The sequence below is a fragment of the Lonchura striata genome, chromosome 2, assembly GCF_050655825.1.
Source record: "Lonchura striata isolate lonStrDom1 chromosome 2, ASM5065582v1, whole genome shotgun sequence".
In the NCBI taxonomy this organism is placed as follows: domain Eukaryota; kingdom Metazoa; phylum Chordata; class Aves; order Passeriformes; family Estrildidae; genus Lonchura; species Lonchura striata.
Window position 1 is genome coordinate 48,543,350 of NC_140704.1, and position 13,259 is coordinate 48,556,608.

Below are 13,259 nucleotides of genomic sequence, written 5' to 3' on the forward strand. Positions count from 1 at the left end.
TTCTCATTAAAAAATCTTGAAATCAGAAATGAAAAGGGGAGATCAGAAGGTAACAGGGAAGACATTTGTAAGTTATGAACTGTGGCCCTGATAGAAGGGCAAAGATTGCAATGTCATTTCAAGGAGTATGTATGAAAAGTAAATGCTCTTAAATTGTCAGAGGGGTTAAGGAAGAACGTGCCAAGAGGAATCCTTTAAAGGGTAAAACAAGCTGATGAAGTAAGTGAAATGGAGAACACAGCAACATAAATGGTTCATTGCCAAAGCAAGTAAAAAGCTTGACTATCTGGGGAAGGAGAAGGGTAAAGCAGAGGAGAGAAAATAAACTGCAGATATGGAAAAGAAAGTGTGGATTCTCAGCATCTGGTAAGGAGCAGAGTTATAATCAGATCAGGAATAAATTGACAGCATCTCTGGATGCCATTAGAGGCTTGCACAGTCAGTGACTATGTAGTGTGAAAGGAAGGAAAGATCTTTAAAGGACACGGTGTTATGATCAAAAGAGAGAAAAAGACTGGAAGAAGCCACTCTGCAAGAGGAGAAGAAAGAGCTAAAGAATGGTATTACATAGGGAAAGAAAATCTATTCATTACAGGAAACAAAGATCCTTTTTCCTTTTCTTTCAACTGTCCTCTCTTCATCTCTGTTTCTGACAGCATCCATCACTTTGATAGTTGATCACAGCATCCAGCAATCAAAATCTCTTCCCCATGGAGCTTCTTTTGTAATGTTTCCCTAATAAGATGCAAAGATTCTGAGCCCAAAGAGTGACAATTTTGCAGCATGTATTTTTCTGCATGTGAAAAACACAGCAGATGTCAAAATACAGTCTGATTTCCAGCAAAAGGTAGCAGCATGAAGCTAGAAGTGTGAGACAAGAATTTCAGGTTTTTAAAGAATCTGCTCTCTCCATTACTTTCCTATGCATATATTTACATGGGAGCTGCAGAACCGAAACACAATGTTTGAAAGAAACACAAAATAATATATATACAAAAAATACTTGCTCCCTGAATGTTAAACATACAAACATGCATGGGTTTCCCAAAGATGCATCTGCAGATGGAGGCATACAGGGAGGAAAGATAAGGTGCTCTGGTCTAGTGACAGTATTGAAAGGCACTATACCTATAGCAGAAAAAAAAAAAAAAAAAAAGACTCCCTATGTACCAGGCTAAAATCTGAACTAGATGATGCAATTTGCTAAATTGACAAGTCAGATATAGGAGATGTTCCTCTTAATGACTCTTCTTGCTTTCAAGTGTGGTGAGCTCCAGTCTCTGCCCTTGCCAGGAACAAGCCCGGCCAGGAACAAGCAGTATCTCTCAGCTGTTTGTGGGCTTCAAGCAGCATCATTTCCTTTCTTTTTTTTCTCAGTCCTATCACCTGAATTATGGTTGACTCCTGCTAGGCCCGATGAGTTTTGTATGGAAATGGACCATATGGTGGAACACAAAATGTTTTCTTCTTTATTGACCAAGAAGTTTCAGTGTTGCAGAAAGAACTGTCAACTACCAAAACAGAAATGAGCAGATGAATATAATAATGAATCTTTTCCTTGCTGACAGTATCAGGCTTTCATGTCAATCATGCAATAGCTTGGAAAAAAGTACACATAAAGAGTAAAGGCTTCAGAAGAGTAAAGGTTTGTGCACGTTACTAAGTCACCTCTCTGGGACAGAACTTACGAAGAAGCATCACATCCTCAAACTCCCTGAACCTTCTTAACACTAATAGTACAATACAGTGGGGAGTAACAGCATAACATGATCCAGATTTCATCCAGACCAAAGAGGTAACAAATTGCCTTAAGCTTTCATCAAGTACTCAAGTTCAAACTGAAGAGTTTCAGAAGTGCCCACAGCACTTGGGTGCTTGCAAGTGCCTCATTTGTGAGCTGCAGTAATGAAAACTATCGGGAATTTAAGAGTTACATCTTTCTCTTATCACAAATTTCACAATTTAAATACAATTGCTAATCATATAGCTCAGATGAAATTAATTCTGAAGTGCAGATTCAAATGCAGCCTTTTAAGTCTTTTAAAATTCTGCTGTTAAGCACAATCTCTAAGAATGTGATGTTATATTTTGGTTGCACTATATCTCAGCCTGCTTGATATAGAAGAGCATCTGTCCTTATTGTTGCTAAGGGGATCTTAGAGGATGCACTGAGAGCCAGGGAGCACCAGGATTGCTGAATGATGAATATCCTGTCTGGGATGGAGCAAGAGCATTTTGTATCACTTCACACCAGCTATGCCACAATAGCCTCAGAAATCGAATCTATCTTTGCCTGAACATTTGGAAACAACAATCTGCCAAACATATTTGCTCATAAAGTGCCTCCAGAAAAATATGTGTAGAAACAAGAATTTGCCGATTCACCAGCTGACATCAGAAACACCAAGGGGCAGAATCAGGCAGGAGGGAGCTGTACTGACCTGTGTGCGGGTTGAGAAGGATACTGCCAGGCGGTATCCCTGCAGCTTCAAGTGGAACAATGATATAGCTGGTGTTGCTGGGGGCCACCTGGCCACTCATCCCGTTCTCAGGGTAGGACACGCTGCCTGAAGAGTTGGCTGTCACCCCAGGGACAAGAGATGCACTTTGGAGAGGCTGATGTATTCGTGACAGTGATCCTGAGGAGCCAGCACTGCTGGAAGACTCTGAGCCTAGTAGGGAGACACAACCACAGCAGGAAGGGGGGGTTACAAGGGATGCTAACCCCTATCAGATGGGGTACATCCATAAGGACAGTCTTCACAGACTGTAAGGGCATGCACCACTCCATGCTCAGCTACTAGGATTTTCATTCCCTACTGAACCCAGTGGAAATTTTCACAATCCAAAAGCCTACTTTCCTCATGAAACATCAGTTTACCCCAGCCAATAAATCATTTATAAAAGAGGAATACAAAATCCTCAGCATATATTTATAATGCCAAGGTATCAGTTTATAAGGCATAAAAACTAAACAGAGTGCTTATAAATTAAAAAAAAAAAAATAGAACACAAAAAAAAATCACATTTTCCATGTGATTTTTTTTCAAATATTCTCTGTAAAGCAACAGCAACTGAGTTATGAGTCTAGTCACAGGTAGCTGTGTAATATCTATATTAACTTAAAGCTACCTAAGATATTACCTAAGACTTTTGCCACTTTAGTTTTTCAGCATCAAACCCATTAAAACTGATAAATCAAGAAAAATCAACTGTGATAAAGGACATTTTTGCCTGGAAGAATGGGAAGACACATTATTTTAAGCCCTAAAAATAATATTCAAACTTCTGAGATACTACTTGATTAGATTTTAATTTGCTTCACAGAAAAAAAGACAATTTCTAGAGCATAAGGCTCAGGTGGTCAGCTCCCTAAAGCAGAATGGTATGGATGCTTACTCCACAGAGCAAAGTATGTTTTAATTGCAACTTCTTTCATTTTACTTGAGTCCACTGTCTATGCATCTAGTCTCCACAGTGTTCATCTGCAGGTATAGACTAAAAGCAAGGAAAGAATTTAAGACTTCAGTTTAGCAACCTCTTAGAGGCAACTTATATCCTTTCAGAGATGGGATACTGCAGGTGTAGTAGATTGCTTAGAGCCTCAAATTCATTTTCATTCAAATGCATTTGAAATTAATTTATTTTCTCATATTTAGAGAAATGAGAGCAGAAGATATTTCTTCTGAAGAAATTACACCAGCATCCTGTTAGTTAACAGAGGATTTTTCCACAGATTATTGCAGGTTGCTCTGTAACACACATTTTTAATCCATCTTCTTCAAACTTTGGGTTCATAAAGCAATCACTACAGACACAGTCCTCTTTATGAGCTTTGCACTATTTGCCATCAGTAAGACCCTACATCTGCTTCTCCGGTATCTAATCAGGAAAGTAACAGAGATTTCCAAATAATTTTTTAGTTTAATTAAGTCTTTCAATAAAACATCAAAATTGTATTAGTTGCTATATTTTAGCTCTCCTTGTAGACTGAGGTTATAAATGTAGAAATACTATTCCAGAAGAAATAGTTTTATCTATTAGATAATTTCAGATTCCTGTGTTTCTACAAATTGCAGAGTTATTCCTGGAGGCCATCCTCATCAAGCTGCAAGTAGGATTTGGCATCTTCCTTGTAACTGTAAATGCAGCTGCTGGAGTTCAATTTTCCTTCCACATCAGCTACAAGGTCATTTGCTGTATTTCCCTGGCCTTTCTACATGCACTTCATGTTGAGTTCTTGCTTTACTTTCTCGTCTTTTCCTTCACTTTTTGAATTCAGCAGGTCAGGGAGATGGTAGTGGTGACGAGATTTCTTAAACCTCCCATTATTTCTACGTGTGTGAGTAGCACCAAGCCCGAGTTCAGACTCTCTCCACTTTCTGTGCTATTCCAATGAAATGCTATTGGCACAAAAAAAGATTGCAGCTCTGACATTCAATTGTTTTCATTTTTTTCCTTCCCTTTCTGCTGTTCTTATGGCAGAATTATGTATTGATCTACACCAGCTTCTGAATGATAAAAGCCAGAGAACTGCAATGAGTTCAGGTGTACTCATCATATGGAAGCAGTGCAAAATACTTTGAGGCTATCACCACACATTGGTCAAGCTGATAGCTTTGAAATGTCAGCCTTAAAAGATGCAAGATCTACTTTCCCATGTCAGTAGATCAAGTCAGTGATTTTGAAATAACACAAGTCACAAAACCATATCAAGAATTTTCTGAATTTAAAAAAGAAAAAATTCCATAAATTACTGCTGTACCAATTTTTCCCCCATTTATATTGTATAAGAATGATCCACTTTATTTAGTTCTATTATTGTAACTTATTTCCTATAATTTTAAATCTACACTTATTAAGCCAAGTAAATTCCCACACTAATATTTGGAAATTAACACAAATTAATCTTGTCTTTGTAGCTCTGATTAGCTGTTTTCATGCTGCCTGAATTTGGAATCGGAAATCACTTTATAATGAATTCAGTACTGTAAAAAAGGGAGAAAAATAAATTATCTGACTTTATTCAGATTCATATTAAAAGATGTCTTGCAAAAGACTTCTGAAAGGAACTTGGACTAAATGAGATTTTTGCCCCCATTACACAATCTAACCTCTTTTTTTCAGCATGTAATGATGGATAGTTCTTCTAGATTATTCTATAATTTTCTTGCTGCTTCACAGTTGAGATAATAATAACCTTCACATTCTCATCACTTTCCATTAATATATTTTTAAGTATTCTGAGAGATACAGAAGTTCAAAGAGCTGTAAAGAAAAAGAGACAAAAAAACCACCAAAAATGCTTAATAGCTTAGAGGGTTTGCAGAGGGAGAGCATGGAAGTACCATTAATTTTCCAATATTCTAAGAAATAGTGATGCAATATGTCCTGCTCTATTTTCCTTGGATCAGCATATAGTATCTGATGACTTTGAACATCTCTGCTCATCTCACCTTTCAAGTCCAAGGCAAATTTCTCCTCTCTTATCAACTACACTCTCAAATCTATCCACTATCACTGCTTACTCTAGACCATCACCATTTTCAGGAACAATAGAACACTGGAAGTATTTTTGTCTTGGATATAGATTCTTGGACTAGGAATATTTATTTGCTACTTTTGTAAGTCACTTGCCTTTCTCTACACAACAACATATTTAGTGATTTTTTTTTAATGAAATGGCATGTGCTTATGTGAACATGATTATTTCTCTCTAAGCTGCAATTCTAAAAATAAAACTGATGTTTCAGCACAGTCGGTAGGAAGATTATGACTGGAAGCAGTTGGCTTGAGACCTGCTGCCCATACATCAATATTCTGACAGTTTTTGCTGGACTTAGAAGATTCATCAAGCTAATGCCTAATTCAAGTAAATTATAAAGAAGGGAAAATCGAGTTCCAAAACTCAGATAAAAAATATAATATACAGGACACTTTATTTAAGAAACCCCAAATCCTAAACAACAAACCAACCAAACAAAACAGCTAAAGAAGGTAAAACGCCTGCAGTAATGCATTGAAATGCCTTTCCCAACAGGAGTAGTAATGAGCACCTAACAGGAGAGATTAGACTGTGTCTCAGATTACTTGGAGCCCTGCCAAGGAAGCTAATGATCCCTACAGATCCCTATCAACACAGCTAATACGCCAATGCAACCAACTTTTTGCAACTAAGGGGGAAAGAAATACACTCTGACAGATGTGCATTCCACTGAATGGAAAATGCATTAAGAGAAGCTAAAGGTGCAATAGCTACAACTTTTAAGCCTCCCAACAATTATTTAACTAGATATGTAGATATGTCTAGAAAATTTATCTGAACCATGTCTTCCCTCGTGATGTTAAAACCTGTTGCAATGTGTGTCAGTGACAATAACATAGTAGTTGATATGCTAGATTTTCTCTTTTTGGGTGTTACCGACCAAACATGTACATCATCATGCCCCTACAGTGACAACTATTTCACTTGCCATTCTTAGAAAACCCTGAGAAGTTTACTGTATTACTAGAAAGCTAAACAAACCAACATTTTGTATGATGTTCTAACTAGCAGGAATGCAATCTGATTGAAATTTGTTAAATAATTAACTCTCCATATGATATTGAATTATAGCTTAGAACATCTCTTTGTACCTATTGAACTACGGAATAACAGAGAAATTTTATTTCCATTGTACAGTCTGTGCTTTTCAGTAGAACAGGGTTTTCTAAATGATCAACAGGTGCATGAAAATAACCAACAGAACCAATAAGATAACCATGTAATGGGTTTCAAACAGCCCCTTTTGTGAAGCTTGCAAAAATGAAGTAGCATAATTCCTTTGCTAGGCTCCAATTCCTGTGCAGCTGAAAACAATAAAGTCTAAGACTAATTGACACAACTGGACTCTACTGCAGAGAACAGCATGTTCTGTGATCTCTCTGTGAGCCTAAGAAGAAGCTAACATCTTTCTGTGCTTCAGTTCCTGCTTGTTTGCTGTGTACCATTAATTACTGATTTATCACAGGTCAGGGGCAGAACATTTAATTTTGGTGGCAATGTGAAAAGCGATCCAGAAAGGCTACAACATTTATACTGCATCACCGTATACCCTGTTGAAGGCAGCTGTGAGCCTTCTGTAAAAATCCTGAAAATTTTAATACTCCAATGCTCAGGAAGAGTGTTTAACAATGTTTCTGGATGACAACCATGTATATATATAGAGAAAAAATTTCACATTTAAAGAGACCATAAACATATTCTGTCATTTAGCCAATGAAGAACATTTTGACCAACTAATGATTTCACACTGATTTCATACAAATGATATGCAAGACAAAAATATTTTAAATTTATTACTGTGAACCATTAAGCTCTCCAGAGAAAAGTCTTTCTGTAGGAGAACTGGGACAGAATTGGTGCCTAGCAGACTCTGGCATGCTGCCAGGGCAGCATGCCTAACATGGGTAGCAACATCTCTGCAATTCCACTACTGTAGTGAAGACAAGGAAAAAAAAACAAAACAAAGCAAAATCACCCAAAATAAAACCACAATCAACCTTTAAATTTCTACTGAACTACAGAACACCAGGGTTGCCTATGGCAAAAGCAGAAAGTAATCAAGATAGTCAAAACAGTCACAATCAAGTATCACTTGGCACCTAACGTACCTTAGAAAATGCAAAAAGCACATTGGCTACTGTATGAATGTATTTCGTTTTTATTTGGTGAAGGGAAAAGACTTTATCAAGACATATTTCCCCATTGTTTTTTGAATTGTAATTATTTTCTGCTTTAATGCCTTTCAATAGCATTTTAGAGAGAAGGATAGAAATAGTGATTAGGATAGCAGTTCATATGACTTTTTTCAGGCTGTTTGACTTTGTGTTCTGGCTCTGAAGGTGTCTATTTGTTTTGACATACAGTCTTGCTCTTCTTCCCCAGTTCTTCCTTTTATCTGGTTTCTCTTTTATTCTTTTTGTGCCTCAGCTAGCTTTCCAGTTTAAATGCATTCCTTAAAAAAGTCAAAGCATTTAAAAAAGAACATGGAGTTTTTATATCACTGATGTCTTAAAAATATAAGAGTTTTCCTTTGAAAGCAATTTGGGGTTTGGAATCTACAGGGTGCAGATGCATTTACAAGTATTGGCAGGCTTCACAAGTCCTTTCTTTAATACCTTTCCTAAGTGCATCCTTTTTACTATGCTTGATTTTAACACTAAAATGGCTTCTTAAAAATATTGCCCTTGCAATTAGATGTCTCCTCCAAACTGTATTTCCCTGACACCATTTTAAAGGCTCTTCACTTCTGCTACACAGTGCAACAGAGAAATATATTTGCCTGCACTCTACTTAAGAATGATACAAAAAAAGTATAGCAGGAGCCTGTGTCTCATCCCTAATTCTTGTACATCAAATTCAGTTCTGATGCTATTCAAATATTCATGGGAGGCAAAGAAATCTGGAAGTGAAACCATGGTCTATTCCATACTTCAAGCCCCACTGTATAGCCTATCTAGTTTATGTTCAAATAAAAAATACACTGGAGTGTAATTTCAAAACTACATACACACTGAAATTGCACCTTGTCTTCCCTGGGGCAGATCCCATAGGCAGACAGAACATGTGATAGGGAAGATTCTGTCATCTGTCCACCTGGCTGAACACAGGGACGAAGGGACAGGGGGCAATGGCAACAAGTCTCTGCTCAGCACAGCAGGCAGGTCTCCTGTGTGATTATCTCACTGTCCCAGGCGCCCTGGGATAACAGATGTGAGGCTCTGCAAGTGGAACCAAACAACAGCAAGGATGGCTGTTCACCTGCTTGGAGGTTACTTCAGACTGCTCCCTGCATCCAAATTGCTTTCATATAGAAAAAAGGAAGGGTCGTGGGCATGGGACACTTGCTTCTGAAGGGAACAGAAGGCCTGATATGCTGATTAGACTCACTTCTTGGGGTTATCTGCTGCCTCCTCGGTGCCTGAGTTAAAGATGTGAAAAGAAATCTTTTACTCTGATACAGCTCTCATTACTGATTTTTCAGTTAGGCAGCAATGCTGTTCCAACAAGAAGTCCACGTGTAATCCAGAGACTTCAAAGCCTTGGGATGATTGCTTAAGGGATCAGGACAAAAAGTAGTGCTCTCTTCTGCCTTTCCACTTGCAGAGACTGATGAAGGAAGAGCCAGCAGATTAAGAATAGACTCTGAGTCTGGGGTCATTGACAGAAATTTTGGGGTTTTAACTACAGGTTGGTTTACAGAACACCAAGCCAGTTGGTGACAGACAGGGTACACATGTCTCAAAGGGGGAAAGGTATCTTTGCAGAGGAGTTATCAGGCCTTTAAATTAGATTTGAAAAGGGAAAGGGATGCAATGCAGCATGCCAGTGGGATGGTGTGCTAGTGAGGTTCTTCAGCCTGACATCCCAGTGGAGGCAGGGGATGGAGATGCATGTGGCAGTGAAGACACAAAGGTTACTGATGTGTTAGAAATGAAAGAAGTGCCTGAAAATGATCACTAGAAATTACAGCTTGTTCCCACAAAAAGGAGGATTCAATCAACAGTAACTCAATTTAAGGGCATCCATACAATGCACATAGCAAGGGTAGAAAACAGGAGGAGCTGGAAGTAACTGCAACACAGGACAGCTGTGACACAGCTACCATCACATGGTACCATGGTGCCATCACATTGCACAAGGGGAGGGCTGCAGTGAATGGCTGGGAACGTCTCTGAAGGCACACACAAGGAAGGATATGCTTTGTATGTTAGAGAGTGTTTTGATTGTCTAAGAGCTTGACAGTGGTGATGAAAGGGTTGTGTGTTTATGGGTAGAAATCAGAGAAAATGCCAGAAAAGCAGATGTCATGATGGGAGTTTGCCATAGACCACCCAGGCAAGATGAAGAAGCAGATGCAATATTCTATAAGCAGGGAGAAGTCTCATAATCACTGGCCCTTGTTCTTGCACATGACTGACTTACCAGCTGACTTCTGGAAATATGACACTGCAGTGAGGAAACAATCGAAGAGGTTCCTGGAATGTGTGGAAGATAACTTCCAGGCACAGCTGGTGAGGGACCCAGCTAGGGAAGATGCCCCACTGGGTCTGTTTTTGTGAACAGAAAAGGACTTGTGGGTGATGTCATGGTTGGAGGTTTTACTTGGCACAGTGATCACAAAAAAGACAGTTTTCAGTTCTCAGGGAAGTAGGGAAAGGGGTCTGCAGATTGACTGCTTGGACTTCCAGAGGGAGACTTTGGCCTTGGAAGGCAGTCCTGAAGGACAAAGGGGTTCAGGAAGGCTGAACATTCTGCAAGACATCTTAAAGGCACAGAAGCAGGTTGCAACCATGTGCTAAAAGACAAGCCAGCATGGAACATGGCCACCCTGGCACAGGAAAATAAATGGTTATGTAGGGAGAAAAGTAGAAAGGCCAAAGCTCAGCTAGAACTTAATCTGGCTATGCTGTAAAAGAAAAAAAAATGTTTTATAAACATACTAGCAACAAAAGGAAGGCTAAATATGATCTCCATCCTTTATCAGCTGGAGCGGGAAACCCAGTCACAAAGATTGAGAAAAAGGCTGAGGTATTTAATGCCTTCTTTGCCTCAGTCTGTAATATCCAGACTGTTCTCTGAGTACCCAGTCCCCAGAGCCAGAAGACAGAGACAGGGAGCAGAAAAAGGCCCCCAAAACCCAAGGACAAAGTCAGTGATGTACTCCACCACTTAGACCCATGGAAGTCTGTGATGTCAGATGGGATCCACCCACGGCTTCAGAGGGAGGGTGAAAGTGCTCACTGAGCCCTTTTTCATCATCCATCAGCAGTTCCAGTGGGATGTTCCAGTTGAGTGGAGGCTAGGAAATGTACGCTCATCCACACGAAAAGCTGCAAGGAGCATGTGAAGAACTAAAGGCCCGTCAGTCCAACTTTGGTGTGAGAGAACTTATGGAGCAGATCATCTTCTTCAGTGCCATTATGTGGTATGTACAGGACAACCAGGCAAAAGGGCCCAGCCAACATGAGTTTTGGAAAGGCAGGTCCTACTTAACTGACCCAATCTCCTATGACAAGGTGACCCACTTAATGGATGAGGGGAAGGCTATGGTTGTTATCTACCTGGACTTCAGAAAAGCCATTTTTCAACACTTTTTCACAGCACTCTCCTGGAAAATCTATCTGCTCATCACACAGATGGGTGTACAGCTCACCCTGGCTGATGGTCAGGTCCAGAGTGGGGGTGAATGGAATTAAACACAGTTCAAAGCTGATCACAAGTGGTGTTCCCCAGGGCCAGTGCTGTTTAATGTCTTTATCCATGATCTAGACAAGGGATCAAATGTGTCCTCTCAGGAAGTTTGCAGATGATACCAAGCTGGGAGAGAGTGTTGATCTGCTGGAGGGCAAAAGGGCTTTACAGAAGGATCTGGACAAGCTGGAGCAATGGGTTGAGGCTAATTTTGCTGTTCAATGAGACAAAGTGCCAGATCCTGCCCTTGGGTCACAACAACCCCACGTAGTGCTACAGGCTTGGGAAGGTATGGCCAGTGGAAAAGGACCCGAGGGTGTTGGTTATCAGCCAGTGGGCCAGCACAGTTGCCAAGAAGGCCAATGCCATCCTGGCCTGTATCAGCAGTAGTGTGGCCAGCAGGAGCAGGGCAGTGATTGTGCCCCTGTACTCAGCACTGATGAGGCCACACCTTGAATCCTGTGTCCAGCTCTGGATCCCTCATTATTAAGAAGGACACTGAGGTGCTTGGAGCATGTCCAGGGAAGGGCAATGGAGCTAGCTGGTGATGGGTCTGCAGCACAAGTCTGATGAGGAGTGGCTGAGAGAACTGGCTCAGAGGCTCAGAGTTCTTTTTGCTCTCTACAGCTACCCTAAAGGAGTTTGTAGCAAGGTGGGGGTAATTCTCTTCTTCCAGGAAAAAGTGACAGGATGAGAGGTAATGGCCTCAAGTTTCTAGAGGGGATGTTTAGGCTGGATACTAGGAAAAAATTTCTTCAGTGAAGAAATTGTCAAGCATTGTAACAGATTGTCCAGGGAAGTGGCTGAGTCACCATCCCTGCAGATATTTAAAACACATGTAAGTATGAACCTTGGGAACATGATTTAGGGGTGCACTTGACCGTGTTATGTTAATGGTTGGACTTGACAACCTTAAAGGTCTTTTCAACTCAAGTGTTTGTGATTGTCTAAAGTTTTAAAATGTTCAGCCTTCAGAGATCTAAAATGTAATTACTATTTCAATGACTTTATTTATTTATTCTAAAAACTTCATTCCCCAGCATCCTGAACCACACAAAAGCTACTGTAAAATTTGGGGGATAGGACTGAAATCTGACCAAGTCAGATTTGATAAACTGAGTGTACATTAAGTACCATCCATAAAACACTCTCAAGCTGAAAGAGCACTAAGTGCTACATATTGATTACCCTCTGTCTTATACTATAGGTATCAAATGAACCAATCTGATGGAATCATCTGATGGCCTCATTATTTATTATGCACTTTCAATGTAAAGTATAATAGAATAGCTTAATGGCATAGCTTGAAATTACTTAGATCCAGACCCTGTGATTCACTTTTATGTTAATGTATTCATAAAGTTAATGTAAATAAATGCAGAATTCCTGCCACATTTATAGACTCATTAAAGGATGCTTTTGTTTAATGGGGACTAAACAAGAAAATGGAGAGATTGTGGGACCTCTGTGAGTCCACCACAGCCTCAACTGCAACAGCCAAGGCAGAGGCTGTACTCTAAAATACAGATGGGGTGCACTTTGGCAAGGACAACAAAACATTCTTGTACTTCTTCTCAGGTATCTGACATTTAATTATTCAGAACTCAAAAATATTAAGATTAATAAAAAGGTAAAATCTGTATTTCTTTGAAAGGAGTATCATCTTTTCGGGCTACAAGTGCAGTATGTGCATGGTATGTACATACTATATGCCAGGGAAAGCCTACCTCTCCTGTGATTTGCAAACCTCATGCACTGCATTTTGTTCTTGAATTCTAAAAACTCAGGAGCAGGTACCCAGATACTAGCATCCGCAGAGGGACATACACATCTCCTGTACACAGAAAACACAACTGTTTATGTATTTTGCCATCTGGTCCAACCATGAGGGACAGATTACCTGGTCTCTGAAGGTCCCTTCCAACCCAAACCATTCTGTGACAGACCATACTCAGTCAAGCACCGGCACAAGCTGTTTATCACCACACAACAAGAAGCACTGTGAACCCAATACAGTACTAGC

General features: G+C 39.8%; 1 protein-coding gene and 1 long non-coding RNA gene across 50 annotated transcripts in view; both read right to left on the minus strand.

The window, feature by feature from the left end:
* Positions 1-13,259, minus strand: part of ARPP21 (cAMP regulated phosphoprotein 21) — a 195,861-nt gene that overhangs the window by 50,169 nt on the left and 132,433 nt on the right. For all 49 annotated transcript variants that reach the window (XM_021553235.4, XM_021553237.4, XM_021553239.4 and 46 more), the window contains one exon: positions 2,442-2,672. In XM_021553235.4, the coding sequence (XP_021408910.3) occupies positions 2,442-2,672 (231 nt within the window). The remainder of the gene's footprint in view (positions 1-2,441; positions 2,673-13,259) is intronic.
* On the minus strand, positions 7,681-13,253 carry LOC110483363 (uncharacterized). Its single transcript, XR_002467557.4, has 2 exons — positions 9,968-13,253; positions 7,681-9,151 (listed from the first exon to the last, which is right to left on the minus strand). It is a non-coding gene; the product is annotated as an uncharacterized LOC110483363 (long non-coding RNA).